Raw genomic sequence first — 16,881 nt, 5'->3', positions numbered from 1 at the left:
TGGTTTACAAAAATATCATCAACTGCATATGACTGCATAGTTCTGACTTGAAAAAGAAGAGTTATGCACAAATTTTATCTTCTCATACTTTTCACCATGCATCTTCAGGTCTACAATGAAAAAACACCTGTACCCTAATAGCTACTGATGTGGCTATTTCCCTTCAAAAAGCTTATAGTTTTTCTCATCATAGTTCAGTATATGTGCATGATGAAAATACTTTATCTTTCCACAACTTAATATTTGTTTTCCTCTGATGTCATATGTTATGCTGTTATCAACGTAAGTTTCATTTTCAGCATGCAATTTGTGATGTTCACAAGTCTAATTTGTGATGTTCACAAGTCTAATTTGTGAAAGCAGTCTTCTTCCTCCTACCTATGTAGGAGGAAGTAAGAGCACCTATAAAAATGGGCATATTGGTATAGCCATATATCTGAAAACATGTAGTATATTCTAGAGTAACTGGTGAATGGGTGAGATGGTAACGAAGTTTCTGTAAGCCTCTCATGTCCATACTAACGAATGACTAGAAGCGTTGTTCTATCATATCTTCTATCTGCAGCTGATAAATTTACTCCTGACTGGAATCTGTTTAAGCTTATCCAATTCTACAAAACACTAGAGAAAAACTGTCAGGTAGACAGCGTCTTCTAGGAAACACATTTTTGTATCATGCAGTCTGAAACCAGACTGTGCATAACCTTAAATTTCCTGTTCCCAAGCTCCTGCTCAAATAAAGCATTTCCAGAAAGCCAGAGGATGTAATATGCCAGTATGTATTGATATCAGCCAGACAAGTGGGAATAACCTTTCCTCCTAATGACACTGCTATAACACAATAGAAATGTTCTGTCAAAGGAAATGACCAACAATATTTTAATAACTGACCTAAATGCGACAGTACCTTTTGTTTTTTAAATAACATTACACTACGACCAAAAAAAGAGCAAGAGGAAATCCATTGTCATTTGTCCAGCGTGGGGCCGCGGTATTGCTCTCTTTAAAGAGTTCAAGAATGCTGCATTAAAAACAGTGTTTACGTTGCATTGCTTTACAGCTACAGGAATTAAAATGAATGATTTGACTCTAGGATCTTTACCAAATACTTACCATTCAGCAACTGAAGAGTCCAAGTATGAACCGGTTATAAATACAGGTTGCCTGAAGAAAAACCTAACTTCCCACCACCCAGCAATTCCAATGCATTCTCACAGACACAAGAGTAAATACTGTGTCCGCATAAGTTTTCTATAACAAAGGTTCTGCTTTAAATATGTTATTACTTAAATTTATAGTTATATTATTGTAGTACTTACTACCTGGCAATTGGCCATGACATTTCTAGTCACTTTGTTAACTTTTCGGAAGTACTGTTCCTTTCAGAAGATCTAAATTTACGAATTTTAAACACAAACTCCTCTGAATACAATTACTTACTTATATGTGAAATCTTTTTACATATCTTTAAGTGTTATTTGTCCTAAGCACTGCTCATTCATCTGAAAAGACTTCAACCATTTCAGTGTTATCCAATTTCAAAAGCATGGCAAAAACACATGCTATATTGCTCTTTCACAGCTTCAAAGAATACCTCCTTTAGTCTTTTTATTTTTGAAATCAAAGCAAGTAAGCAACCACCTATAACATACAATGTAGAAACATAACCAAATCAGAATCTGATGTTTATCAAGCTGATCCCTTGTAGAATATCCTAATCACCACAGCTTCAGCATTAGGATTCTCCTGAGAACATAACAAAAATTTGTCACTTAAGTCAATGAGAGCAGTGGTAAACTGGCCTCTTTCTTTAGAGATAAAAGGATGTTCTAAATAACATTTTATTTAGCAACATAGTATTGTATAGTAGCATTTGGAAGTTGTTTTAATAGGTAAAATCTTAAACTAAAGGCTTCAGAGAAGACGAAAAAAGAGGCAGTGTGTCTCCTTCATTCTGCCTGATTGTTTGCCTGAAGCCTGTTTTCCAACCATGGCCAACACAGTTTTCATAAGAAACAATATTTTAAAATACTTAAAGCATGAGAAGACCAAAGTGAGCTTCCAGTGTTTCTGTTCCATGGCTCCAAGTTTTGCCACAAAGAATTGCATAAGAACTATGCTCTGAATGCAAATTCAAATTTATGAGAGTTTTAGTCATTGCTGCTTCAGAAAAATCCTGGAAATACACAAACACACATAACCTCATTTTCTACAGCCACACTGCTAAAGCCTGTCAGGTATGAAAAACCCAATTAAATAAATAACCAGCAATTATGTATACAGCAGAAGACATGTTGTTTTCCATGGTTTTTATCTGTATCTCCTGTTTTGCTCACTAGGATCTTTAATTTTGTCTCTGACAAAATGTATATCTTCATATCACTATAACCAAATCTCACATATGCTGAAAAGAGAAACATTTTTAAACTGACATTGCTATAAAATTGCTATAAAAATCAATTTTTTAATCAAAGAATTGAGCACACTGACTGTAGTATTGACAGTATTCTAAATTACATATTTCACTCAATAAATCTTCTCTAATTTTAAATGAGATTTCTGCAGACTTTCCAGAGAGTTAATCAAATTTTACAGAACAATCAGTAATGCATTTAAAATAAAGAAATCCACACTTGGATCCAATTCCTTGTTCTGTTTGCCAAGAGATATTTTTAAATGAACCCTGCAGTGAAAGTTCTAACTTACTCAAAAGTTAGCCAGTAAAACAAAATACAGCCATGAATCAACTCACACGGTGCATCCACCACTAGTTCTGTGTTCATGCCCGTGCCCACTCATAGATGCACATCTCAGAGAGGTTGCAACCACTTTTAATATTAGTACCATTTTATTTTTTTTACTGTGTTGTGGAAGCATTTGCCTCTCTTCTGAGCCCACGGATGAGGCTCAATTAAACAATTCTCTTCTGTCTAGGCACCACTCACATTTCCATCCATAATTTCCACTACAGCCAGGAGCAACACCACACTTTAAATCTTAATTTAAACCTTTCAATTAGTTTTCAGCTTGCCAGACTACAACTTGTGTAACTTTAATTTTCTAAAAAAGGAAATTGTTACCTCATCTTGAGCAGTTTATTTACTATAGTAGCAGGTTAGAAGCATGAGAAGATAACTGCACATTTTGGGGGGAGCTTGAAACCTGGTAATGTCTTCTATGATGGCTAATGCCATTTTTCCAGCTGGAGAATTAATTCAAAATAGTGGGATTACACAGCTCTACAGGAAAAGTAGGGGAGTTTGATCTTCCATATGACAGAGAACAGATTCCAGAAACTTCACTGGGTAGCCAGCTAGCTACGGTCATACAGAAGCTGGCCACTAACTACCTATCCATCTGCATGTAACTCACCAGAAGGAAGGTGGACATTCTATGGTCACAGAAGCTTCCCCTGCAATTGCTAACTTGGTGGACTCAGTTACGCATAGAAGTCTTTCAAGAAATTAGTTATTTAGACCTCAGAGTAATTAATAATATCATGTACATCCACTACCTTTGCTCTCAACCTCATGTGCTGTGTGGCAATATAAATGAAAATACAGCATCCAGTTACTATATAGAGACTAGCAGACCACTAAACTATGTCTACATTAGCAAAGTCCAAAGTGATTCAGGAGATCTGTTCTGAAGATTGCCAGATACTAAACAAGCTCACTGAAGAGCGTCATTTCACTAAGAAGAAAACCCCACCAATTTTGTTAAGGACCAGAAGTCCATCTTCAAATTCCCTTGCCCTTGCTCTTTGATCTTGTCTACTGACAGAAGCTGACCGCATTATAAGCCAGCAGTTTGATAGGGCGAGGTTTTTGGACCATGAGATAAGACCAAAATGTTGAGAAAAATCAATTCACTTCAAATGTACAGAAAGAGGCAGAGTTAAGATATAAGGCCACCCACAGAGAATGCAATCTAAGCCATTTCAACAGCAATTCATTTGAATAAATACCAATGATACCAACTGGATTTCAAAAAGAGACAAACAAAATTTGCAGCCAGACATTATCACTTTTAATGAGATCTTCTACGAGGTAAGACAAGTGAAAAAAGAAAAAAAAGCAGAGAGTACCTTCTCAGCCCTTCTAGGAAAGCCATGCAAAATTTAGCTTTCCGAGGTAGCCACAATGTTCAACTTCTGGCAAAGTAACCACATTTAAGTTTTGTTTTGGAACATTTTGTGCTTTGCAGTCTTTCCTGTGTCCTTTCAAAAAGCTAATCAAGAACCTATGCAAACTACTCAGTGTCAGTGATTACCCTTTCCCCCTTTCCTTCAGAATCCAAAGTGCCTACTTTTCAATAAGCAGCTATTTCACAGCCACTGTCGCAAGTCATTGCTTATTTCATAACTTCAGGCAATGTCTGCAGCAAACTATAATTCTACACTATCACAAAGAAAATACGATAATTTCTAATTGATCTGAAGTTGTTTTTCTTTGAAATGTGTTTAAATATCCAGGTTGCCAGAATTTCTTCCAGGAATGTGATTTTAAAGAAGACAGATTGTAACTGTTTTTCCTGGCTATACTACAGGAAACAACAGCAAGATCTTATTTTAAGTTAGTGTACTTTTATATTTCTAAGCAAGAAATTAAGTTTCACAAGAAAATGTCAGTAAACAAAACCTCCCAGGCCTGTAACAGTGGTAACGCATTTCTATAGCATCTTCCATCTAGAATTACCATAAAGAATAATCTAAGTACAGATTTGCATTTTGTTTATATCTCTGCACACCACACGCACGCAACCTGTATCCCATGGTGGCTTAAAAGCAATACCCAGGGTAAGTTTTTACCTGAAATGAGAAAGATCAGGTTGATACCAGTGTTTACACTCCATATAATTACAAAGGAGATATAGGTCCAGCGGTTACAGTATTAGTCTACAAACTGGGATATCTGGTTTCAGTTCCTGCTCTGCTACAGTCTTCATGGGCCACCACGGGGAAATTGCTCACAGAAAAAGGCACAGGATAATTATCTGCCATATGCTCACATCTTTCTATCAACAGATATTTTTCACAGTATTCGCAGGGCTGGAGTGTTATAACAACTTTAAAGGCTTCAGTTTCTTAGCAGCCAGCACTTAAACATCCTACAGGCTGCAGTTTCAAATCAATCACTGTAAACCTACATGCCATCTACTTGTCATCCTATTTTCACAGGTTCTTCTTATCCCCCTCCCGCAAAGCACCACTGGTACAACTTTCTGGAGTGATATACTTGAAATGATCATTTTTGGGCACAAGCAAACATCAAAGACTTAACATTGCATGAAAACAGTTCAACTCAGGAGCACTTCTGTCATGGTAAATACCACTGAAGGAATACAGATCTGCTGTGCTCGACTTGCTGCTATGTACAACAGATAGAAAGTTTGCATAAAGCAACACTTGGGATAGTCTTATACATATATATATATATACGTATACATATATATAGTTTTTCAAACTATATTAGCCTGTAAATACTTCACCAAAATCTCAAATACCTGAAGGCCTTGAATTAGCATGAAACTACACTGCAAGTGAACAACACGTGAATAGAATATTAAGAATTTAGTTCTGCTTTTGGTAAAGTACCTTACATTTGGTATACCCAAATGATTTTCCATCATTTCTCCTACTGGCCAGTGTGTTTCTTGGTTAATGATTACATACCCAGTGCAATTCTAAAATAACACTTGGTAAATTTGACAAACAGAACACTCTTCAGAATTCACTGAGAATAAATGCATTGCTTCCTCTCAAGTACCACTCACCAGAAATAGGAGAGAACACAACTTCCAAAGGTTACAGCAAATTACTCCTATGCCTTGCTGTGGAAGGCTGCTCTGGAAACATAGAAACTGTGACACTGAGCCCAGAAGAGCATTCTGAAGTTGTGTACTCTTCCTGAAAGTCTGCTTCTGCGACAGAGCACTCTTACAAGATAATCAGACACTCAGAAGCTACTACTGCCTACCATCACAAGAGAGAGAGTGCAATACTATCTAATTAATCTTCTGAAGACTTGGCATGTAAGATATTTTTCGTCCTGCTTTGTTAAAGGATTACAGCAAAACCTGTCCCTTTCCAGATCTCCCAGTGGACCTCTCCCAGACTGGGCCTTTACCTGCTCTGAGAAGGAATTCCCTCAACACGCAGATCCTGGGACAGGGACTCCAATCTCCTCATCATTAGTTAACCCAAGTCAGCACACAGCCTTTTTTCCCCTTGGGAGTCTGTTACCAGAGGTGGACGTGTCTAACCAGCATGGCAGGTAAAAGAACAAAGCATTAAGAAAAATATAATTTCAAAACAAGACACATGCACGCACATTTTTTACCTAAAGATCTACTCATCATGCATGGATGGTGGCATGAAAAGGCCCAAGTTGTCAGACCCCGAGTGCACCAGAGAGCAGCCCACTGTCTCAATATTCAAGCTTTACATCAAAAGGCCCTTTTAAAATAGCAAGTTTTTCACTCTTATCAGTTCTTTGGCTCTTGCTTTCCTGTGAAAACCAGTAATTTTAGCTACAGCTAATATTTTTGATATGGTCCAGTAACATCCCTCAAGCTTTTGTTTTTGGGTGGCATATACAGAACTGTTTCTTCTAACCATTCCACCCCCCATCCCCTCCCCAGATCCCATAAATTAAAATCAATATATCTTACTGCGGATCTCACTGACGAATCCAACACGAAGCATTTGCATTTTACTTCCATATTTGTACTACAAGAGAGCCTAGAGAGAGCCTTGAAAATACAGTCCCTGAAGAAAACACCATTGTGTAAATGATAAGACACTCGGAAATTATTTTTTTTTCTCTACTATATTGGACAAATTAACGCAAATGAGTGGTCCCTTCTTGAAAAGCAGTATAACTCACTTGGTTCCATCATGCAAATAAAAGCTGCATCTCTGGAAAGACAGGTATATATGGCAAAATTCATGTAAAATGATAACAGTAATACTGCAAATAAAAGTTAACAAGATGTTAACTTAATTGGAAATAGATTTCTGTAGCTACCTTAAAAAAAAAAAAAAAAAAAAAAAAAGAGCAGATATGCCTAAGGAACCGAGATGGAAGATAGGGAGGAAAAGCAGGCATACAAGCATGTAAAGAATGAGTAAAACCAGGAGGTTTTGAAACAAATACAAGCTGAAACTTAGATCAGCAAAAAGTAAACAAAATATTGCTTGAATCTTGCTCCACGTAGGGAAATAATAGATCCTTTAAAAATAGCCTTGTGTGCAAAGACATTTCTTTGCCTCAGCGGTATCTTGTGAACAGAAGAACCTGCAGGGTCTTAACTATTCCCATGGGTAAAAATAAAATAAAATAAAAATAAAATTAAGTTTTAACAAAATTCACAGCCTAGAACTTAATCAAATCTAAAACAGCATTATCAGAGAATACTTATTTTGCGCTGACCTTCTGTAATCAGTTAATTTAAAAGCCTGTTCCGCTTGCATATTCATAAGCAATGACTGACTGTCTCTACAGAAAAATGAAACATGGCTCAACAATTTGAATTCAATAGGCATATCACGTTGAATTTAAATGTACACTCAATTCAGGAAGACTGTCCTAGATTTGATTTTTTTTTATTCTTCCTTTGAAAAAAATAAAACCATGTAGATGTGTTTCTAGAAAACTAACAAGCTGTTGCCTTCAAGCCAAGCCATTTCTTATATTCTGGAGTTCTTGTGAGAAAGTGGAGTGTACTGTGCCAGTAACATTACACACCAGGGCCAGAATCCCTTAATTTTTGCCAACTTCTCTAATACTAGCTTTGTTTTCCAAATTTTATCACAACATTGTTCAAGGCAAGTAAAATTACATTTCAATTAAGTGAAGCAAAAAAATGTTGTAACTATATTGATTTTTATCAGTTTGATGGTTGACGGAAGAATTATCAATACCAAAACTATTCTACTCATAGACTTCCAAAAAATAATAATAAAAAAGGCATTTTGCTTTCATACAACCAGCTCAGGATATCCAACCTTGTATTTGTAGTTTAAACTAACAACTTGAAAAATCACTGAGATTAACTAGGATTTATTGTATTACCCTTACGAATAGCAAGATCTTTATTTTCTGCAAAGCAGATATATATACACATATAAGTATATAACCATATTTAGCCATATCACCCACCAGAGAAATGAGCCTCTCTAAATTAAAACGAATTCAAGATGAGATCCAGAAACTTGAGAGTCCAATGCTCTGGGCTCAAGTCTAAACAGACAAAGAAACATAAGCTTCATTATCTGTTTCAGCCTTTAAGATTTAATCATCTTGTTATTCTGGTCCAAGCTTCTGGCCTATAGAACTGTATGATCAAGGAAAAGAAAGTGAGGTGAATGCACGCAATAATTTTACATGAGTAGAATAGGACAGAGAATTATATAAGGTATCTAAGTCCTTTCAGACTCAAAAGTATTATTAACAATTTTGGACAGAAAGAAGGAACAAAAGGGAAAGGCTAGTAAATAAATTCAGAAGACTAAACCAAGGAGAAAAAAAGGAATAATTTAACAACATAAAAAGACCTTGCAGAAAAGGAGTGGGAAAGGCAATAGGGAAAACATGTTTTCTGTCGTCTCTCTTGAATTCTTTGTCAACCTGTTGGCAGAGCCTCCACACTTACCGCACCATTACCAGACACCACTCCGAGCTCTTGCTCATGACATAATCTGACTTGCCAGAAGAACACAGGCTCAGCTGGGGCCAAACTCTCCAGGCTTCCCAAGGACTCCACCAGCCTTCCCACCATGATCCTCCTGGGGGATTTGTCATTTTAAACCACCCAGGACAAGTACAGCAAATAAGAGGCAGAAAACCTGTGCCTGGTTTATGATACCACTCCCCCGCCTCTAGTCAGGTCAAGGAAACAAATTAAGATTGTGCAGGGAAACTGTGTGGAACTCAGGCAACAAAACCTGACCAAAATACATCCAAAATAAGGGCCTTTCAGGTCTGGCCCATACAGGAATGCTGTACTAGCATAATTCCTTCTTCCAAAAACAAGCCAGGGAGAGGGGGGCGGCTAAAATGCATACCATAAATGCCAACAATAATAACACCACCAGCAAAAAGGTCCTGATGCTGGGATGCTGGGAGAGTTGCTGAACAGAAGTACTCTTCCAATGGTATGAAACACATATAGAAGGAAAGGAATAAACTTGTTTTAGAATTCCCATTTGCTGTAGGAAAATCAGTAAATAGCACTGGATTATAAATAATCAATGTACATCTTGATGTATGAAGTCAAGAGATAAATGAAAAGTAAACACAAAAAATTGAATAGAAAAGAATTTCAAAATAAGAAGAAAGCTTCAATGAAAATCCAGACCCCAGTCCTGCATTCCATTTCACTTAAACTCCCTGTTATCAGCTAAAACCAGGGTAACTTAAGGCTTTTAGTGCAAGAGCGGTAGGCTAGTGGTCCAAGAACAGAAATCTCTGCTGACATCCCAAATACAGCAAGCAGAAGGGATGGCAATGCTAAAGCAGTTTGAACTCACCCACACATTTCCCAGACAAATCAAAGAACTCTCCCAACCCCAACTTTAAAGTCATATTCTGAAAGCCATCATACTCCTTTGCCCTTATGTAGGGGCTTTCATACTAAAACAGGTAATAAGCACCTGCACCTTTGCCAGTAATACAACAGCCAGGCCTTTGGGAACAAAATAGTTCAAATGTCATTAGCTAATGCAAGGGTTGTTTTTTTAAAAAAAAAAACACTGAGCATAGGAACAACTGATGCTGTCCAACATGTCTCATGCACCTGATGGTGAATGAAGAGCAGCTACAGAAGGGGGAGATATTTAAAGGAATCACTTCACTACCTATTAAAAGTTAGCTCAACAAGAAGGCAGTAACAACGATTATGATTTTGAGCACAGCCAGAGAAGCAATATAGCTTTCCTGACAGTCGTCATATGGCCGTATGATAAATACCACGGAGCCTAATAAATCCAAACGCAAGAACTTAAAATAAACATTGCTCTGTACAAGATACATAGCATGACAGCTAATACACTCAAGTAGCACAATTAGCTGAATCAACTGTACAACGAGTGAAATCTGTACCCACTATTAACAAGGGAAAACTATTTGCAATGCTAGCTACTGGGCTGAGAGCAGCAGCGGCCCATTTTCTGTAGTGCTGTGATGGTAACGCCCTCCTCCCACGTGAATGCAGTGTAAGTATTCCCACATACACTAGCCCATAAGGACACATTTGGCACTTACTGGGCTTCAGGAAACGTTAATGTCCTCTTGCCTCCATCCCCACTAAGGCTAATGAAGCCTTTTCAATAGCAATGGGTGGGCAGAACCTTTCTGGGGTGACTAGCTGGAGACCTGATGTAGGATGCTAAAAAAACAAATCCTTAAACTAACTGCTAGCTTGCATCTACTACCCTGTCTCCTCTTTGCCAAACAGAATATACTTCAAAATCACTGGAAAAATGGGGTTAACATTTTGCATAAGCACTTCAGTTATTAACTGGCTCACATTAACAATCAACTAGGCTAACATAACAAACAATTCTTGTTACTCAAACTGGCGTCATTGTAATGAGCTCCAAATTAATCTCATCCGTACACAATCACTAATCTTGTTTTGTGCCAACTGAATTTTTAATCAGAACAGAGTGAATCATAGGTTGTTTTTAAAATACATTTCTAATACTTGTCATCCAAAATGAATAAACACTAGAGCAGGGAAGAACTTTTCTATTTACATTCTGAGAAGCTGATTTTATTTATGCATACTATACACAGAAGCATCAAGTGCATACTATAGCTGAGGATATTTTTAATAAAAATGAAAAATAAAAGTTTATTTTTAATAATGCCTCAAGTGTGCATAGCATCACTAACCTAAATAATTTAGCTCTTAATGTAATTAAAACAGTATGACAAACTAAAATAAAAGGAAGTATAACACCAATCTCTACATCATTCTAGAAGATCAAAATACACAGACACCATGCCCTCTGACCAGCTGAGTAACTACTTCTGGAAGGCACACAACAAAGCACAGATTTTGCAGGGCTGAAAAGAGACTCAGCCTGAGTTTCACAGTGAAGTGATTTCAGTATTTTTTGGAGATACAGAAGCAAAGCAGTTTCAGCAGGCATTTTGACTTTTGTGACTGTAATACCATTTCAGCAAAAGAGTTGATTAGCTCTGCACATAAAGAAAAGAGTGCTCAATGTATTACCTCTTCACTACAGTGCAAGCCCACCTATTTAGGTATTCTTTGAAAAAAACAATGCAGAGTCCTCACATAGAGCATCTACTTTTCAAAACGCCGTACTTCTGGAATCTTGGTTTAGCTGCCTAGCAGCTGCTTAACCAAACACCTTATAGCCTTTAGATGAAAATATAACTTGAAGATATGCCTACGGGCATGGAAACCGCACAAGGGACTGATGTGATCTGCAGTACAGCCATTCACATTTCGGCAGGGAAGTCTCCTGACAGCATCTATCAGAGCCACACAACCTTGAAGAATCTAGAGTACCTGGTTCTCATTTCTAGTTGAACATAAGGCCTGACTCAAGCCGTGGAACAACATGTGATGACTTCTGCTTGACAAACAAGACATTCAGGCAGACGAGAGCAGCGCAGGAAGGCCCCACGTCAGAATTCCCACACATCCCGCTGCACATACTCTTTACTTAAAGACTCCCTGGACTTAGTCCTCATTTAACACCATCTCTGTGCTTCTGTGAACTGTAGATTCTGTTTTGATTAGCAGGAACTGTTGCATCAAAAGTACTTGTAGATTGCTGAAGATTAGGAGTGCTGAATTGTATTCAACATGCTAATCTATTTTTACTTATAGTTAGTAGAAAGGTATGTTAACACATTAAAAAAATGCTGCTAGTACCTTCAAATTCAATTAAAATCATCTTCATTAAACAGCTCTGAGATATGTGGAAAATCAAAGTTATTAAAATACTTAGCACAATAAATGGGTTACCATTAATGTAACATTCTGGAGAAAATAAGTCTGCAAACCACATTGGACATTAAAAGGCAAATGCAAAAGCAAAGATACACCATAGCTGCAAAGTGGAGATAACTTGTTCTGATAACATCAGGACAGACTGGAGCAGAATGACCAAGGACCTTATCAAAAAAGGTTACATTAACATAGTGAATACTATTGCAGTGCATAATGACTAAAGAAGTGCTGTTGGGTTGCCAATTTCTTATGTTTTGTTTTAAATTTTAAAAATAGGCTAGTAAATATCTTATTACGCATCAAGGAGTAAACGGGTCTTCAAGCTCTTTTCAAACAAAAAGGGTAAGAAGTTTGTTCTGGGCTTAAGCAGAAGAAAAGCAATGCTCCCAAAAGACAGACTTAATGAGCCATGTAAGAAAGAAGGAAAACTAAAGATGTTTTTATCCTTATGGGTCTCTCCCAATGGATCACTATGACTAGTGGCTTCTCTTCACGTGAGAAATACAGCACCATATAACACTTAGCAAGCTTCTCCACCTGAACGTTATTTCTGCAAGATGCCCCAGATTCTCTCTGAACATTTAATATCATTTGCTGTTTGTTATCCATTAAAAGTGCTCCTCTTCCCTTAACAACAACTGCAGGAACTGTTGCTACTATGAATACTTCTCAGAAGTTTTAACTTTGTGAAACAATAAAATTGGAAAAAGAAAAAAAGAGTAGAACTGGAAAATTAAAGACTGTGAAAACAGTTCTAGAATTGTCGTACAAAGTAAAACCTGTCCTAAAAATGAGCCTAATTAGACAACTATTCAACAGCATCCAGCTCCTTCCCAAAGGAGTTTGCAAGCGTCACAGGAAATTGATCAGGGGAGCAAAGAAATATGACACTCACCTTATAAAAAGGAGAGTAAAGAAAAAAACACCTTGCGTATCAAAAATACCTCAAAACATTCCTTTAGTAACTACGAGGTAACTTCTGAGTCAGAGAAACACTTTAGATGCATAACCAAGGCTAGCTTCTTCAAACAGGACTTTATCAGTTTGGACTGGCAGTGAACAGTACATTTGAATAGTGAACAGTACATTGGCTTCAGGCTGCGGTGTATTTTCTTCCATAGTAATATGACTGTGTAAAAAGATTTTCTAATTAAGTTAATTTTTGACCCTCGCACCTCTTTTTAGGTGCATTTCTTTGTCTTTACGGTAGCCCTAACGAACCCATATGAGCAGATAGCTCTGTCTCTGCCCCAGTATTTCCAACAACATACATACTGGTTTTACCATTCCTCGTGAGAAAACAGAATCGACATTACTGTACAACATTATGCTACTTTTTCTGCAACTGAATGCTTTTAAAAGACACAATTGATGTTCAATCTTCTTTGCTAAAAGATCTTTTAAGGTGGTCAGATATTAAATGGATATATTTTAAAAGAAACTGAAGTTTTTGTAAATGTAATCATCTTGATTAAAATACTTTACAGTATAAAATTACATTTATGTATTCAAGTTTAAATCACATTAAAAGTCAATTTGTTCATATTCACATGACAATGAGATAAAAGGTTATTTTTGTTCTTTATTCTGCATTATTAGCAAATTCCTGTTGCTGAAGCTATTCTACAAGTCTCTTTGCATGGTATGAAGTTCTCAAACAGCAAAGTACTTACATGCAAGGCAGAAGGATCTGGCAAAAATTCAGCGTCCTCTCCAAAGATAAAATCCGGTGGCAGGTCAGGATAGTGAGCATTGAAAATTATATCCCCTGAAAAGCAGTAAATGAAAACACAGTTTGCACCCTCGTGCTTATAAAAATACTGTATATGGGATACACATTTTATATAAAATTTGATAACCACATTTCAGGTACACATCCCTGCAATTTTTACAAAATGATTACATGCAAGACAAGTATCAGATGTTTTGGGGGATAAAGTCAAATTCTTGAAGCACTGCTTCTTCTTCCTCTGCAAGCACTGTAACATGAAATACATTATTGCTTCATATCTCAAATGGTAATTCAAAGGACTATTGATCATAGCCTCAAAACACCGAGTTAAAAAAAAAATTCTTAGAAGTAACTGTTTTGTTTTGAATATTGAGTAAAACCCAGATGTAAACTACTGAGATTACGATTTTCAAAATACTGTAGCTTTTAAGGTTTAGTAGTACTTACTCCCTCTTTTTGTCTCTCCATCCCCAGCTTTGAGGAAGAAAAACAAGCAGTTCAATAGAGGTCGTTCCAATTATCCAAATTCTGGCCAAGAAAAATGCAGTATCGTGCATTTAACCTGAGAGGCTAAAATTAACTAAAAATTTAAAAAACTTCATCACAGCTTTGCACCAAGTTCGCATCTTGCTGGTGTCTCAAGATACACAATTAACTACCAGTGTGATAGTTCAAAAAAAATTAGGTTGAAATAAACATACTTCAGAGTTTAGATAGGGCAAGAAGAGGTCACTTTCATGTGAGCTTTAAAAAAAAAAAAACAACACCCACGATTCAAGAAAAGCTATATCTAGCATCACTTCTTCAAGAGGAAAGAGTGATTCAGAGGTAGAGAAGACATGAATGAAAAAGTCTGAGCTTTTGCATAAAGCAGACTGGTGAGGTATCACAAAGAGCAGGCATTAAGGAGGAAGTCAATACCTACTATGTGGTAACTTGTTCAAAAGCTACACAGCAAGGTAAAATCACTGGTTTTGGTACCCTTAAAAATGATTCTGTTCAGAGAACTTACAGCCACTTTTTTTTTTCCCCTAACAAATATAAATACAGAAGTGGAGAAAAGCATTGAATTAACAAGTCTTACCCAGCCACATTGCATGCTCAGTAATGTCACCATCTCAAGACCCTCAATGTGACAGCTTTAATTACCAATATTCTGTAAACATACATCTTGGCTCTAGCTGGAAGCAAGGATGCTATAAAGATTAATTTGCAGAGGGTGAGGGCTCATGACCAAGAAGCCAATAGTCAGTCTGGGGTAGGTATGCTCCACTGCACCATTCCAAAAGCACAAATTCACTGATCATGCGATGCAGTAGAGCATGGCGTGGGTTTCTGTCTGCACTCCCACCTGCCTTTCACAAACATCAGGAGCACAGGTAAGTACGGGATGCATGAAAGAATAGAGGTCTGCCAGTTAAAATACCCCATACAGTCAAAATAAAATCACTCAATTTAAAATAAGAACAAAATAGACACCAATCCTAGAGGAAACTACATAAACTTGTAACAGGAAATACACCTATATTGAGAGAAAATAATTACTACACTGCCTAAACTGTCAAACAGCAATGAAGAATTCACAAAAGTTACTGGTCACTAGACTGGATTTTCCTACACCACAACTCAATCCTTTTCTTCATATGTACTAGAACTGAAGGAATTGCGTAGAGCTCCTTACAACTACCCCAGCAGTTTCCATGTACTGAGCAGACAATTCTTGAGGCTGTATGTTGAAGGAGACAGCACCTTAATACATTCTCCTTAACCCTCACAGACGAAGAGCTGCATTACAAGTAACTCAGAATACAGCACGAAGAAAAAGCCTGGCCTGTGACTTAGGTAGCCCAATGGCACCCTGAAAGAAATGATTGTATGTGTGCTTTCAACATGATGTTCTTATGTGATGCTATGTAACCCATTTAACATAAACTTTTGGTATTCAGTTGCTAGTTGTATGGTTTTCATTCTCCGGATCTTTCCTTTAACAGAATTGAGGGAACTAAGTGCACATAGCTACAAGTCAGCTCACCAGGAGCTGCACTCCAAGTACATTAATGTTACAAAAAGCTGCTTAGAATAAGAAAAGAACCAAAATAACTGCCTATTTTTATGTAATACCCCATATTTGATTAGTGAAAAAGTATTAAAGAACCTTACAAGAGGTGGCTCTGGGACTCTGCTCAGAGTAGTGAGATCAGGCACACACTGCATTTACCACTGTAAACTCCGAAGGACAGGTGAACCCCAAGAAAGCTATGGCAGCAGGTTTAATATGAATGTCTGAGCAGGTACCAACACTTCTTTCCCACCTGTGCTCTCAGTTCTCCAGCAATAAGAAGTGAAGAGAACACATGCTAGCTTCCAGAACACCACCACATCCAGTGCACATCAGGTATGACAGTCACTGGAAGATGGCACTAGCAGTTTGACATGCTTGGTGGTGAATTTACACAATTCGGGGTTCAGGACAGCTGCATACCCCTGCTGTGGGAGCAGGTCCAACAGCTGGGGAGGGCATCCTCTGTGACCCACTGAGGTATATGATGCATGGCCACACCGAGAGCCAGCACTGAGGTCAGGCACATCACAGCTCTAACTGGCCAAACGTGTCTACTACCTCTTTCACTTGCTCATCTTGACCACCTTCTTCTGTCACACTCCCTCCATTGAGAATTAGCGACATACCACCCCCTATCAGCAGGGTGACTACCTCTGCATAAATTTTTGTTTAAAAATGTTGGTGACCTATTGACATCAAAAAACTATTCAGTATATATCCTATATTTGAGTTTTGCTCTTGCTAAATAAAACAAAACAAAAAAAAAAAAAAAAAAAGGATTTAACTCAGCAGTTATCAGCTTGCTTGGCTAGGCTATCATGCATAAATAAATAAAAAAAAAACTAAAAACACATTTTTATAATCAAATTTGCCTGTGTTGTTCTTAAACTGGTCACTGACCAGTCACACAAAAGGTATTTAAGCAGTCACAATGGTCAGCTCAACAGTAAATATGGTTTTACTTCACATAGACGTTCACACTAGTCTCTACAGTGAGATTGCAAAAATGCAACACATTTTGTATTTTGAATCACCATCTCCCAGTTTGTCCTGGCCACGTAGAAAAATTTCTAAGCTACTTTATTTAATATTTACA

The 16,881-nt window shown here is 37.3% G+C and overlaps 1 protein-coding gene across 3 annotated transcripts in view; it reads right to left on the bottom strand.

The window, feature by feature from the left end:
• BABAM2 (BRISC and BRCA1 A complex member 2) overlaps window positions 1-16,881 on the bottom strand; it is a 168,112-nt gene that overhangs the window by 122,846 nt on the left and 28,385 nt on the right. For all 3 annotated transcript variants that reach the window (XM_035320764.1, XM_035320766.1, XM_035320765.1), the window contains exon 4: window positions 13,665-13,759. In XM_035320764.1, coding sequence (XP_035176655.1) covers window positions 13,665-13,759 — 95 coding nt within the window. The remainder of the gene's footprint in view (window positions 1-13,664; window positions 13,760-16,881) is intronic.

Source organism: Oxyura jamaicensis, chromosome 3 (genome assembly GCF_011077185.1).
Source record: "Oxyura jamaicensis isolate SHBP4307 breed ruddy duck chromosome 3, BPBGC_Ojam_1.0, whole genome shotgun sequence".
Taxonomy (NCBI): domain Eukaryota; kingdom Metazoa; phylum Chordata; class Aves; order Anseriformes; family Anatidae; genus Oxyura; species Oxyura jamaicensis.
Note: the sequence above shows the minus strand (reverse complement) of the source record. Positions and strands in the feature narration are given on the sequence as shown.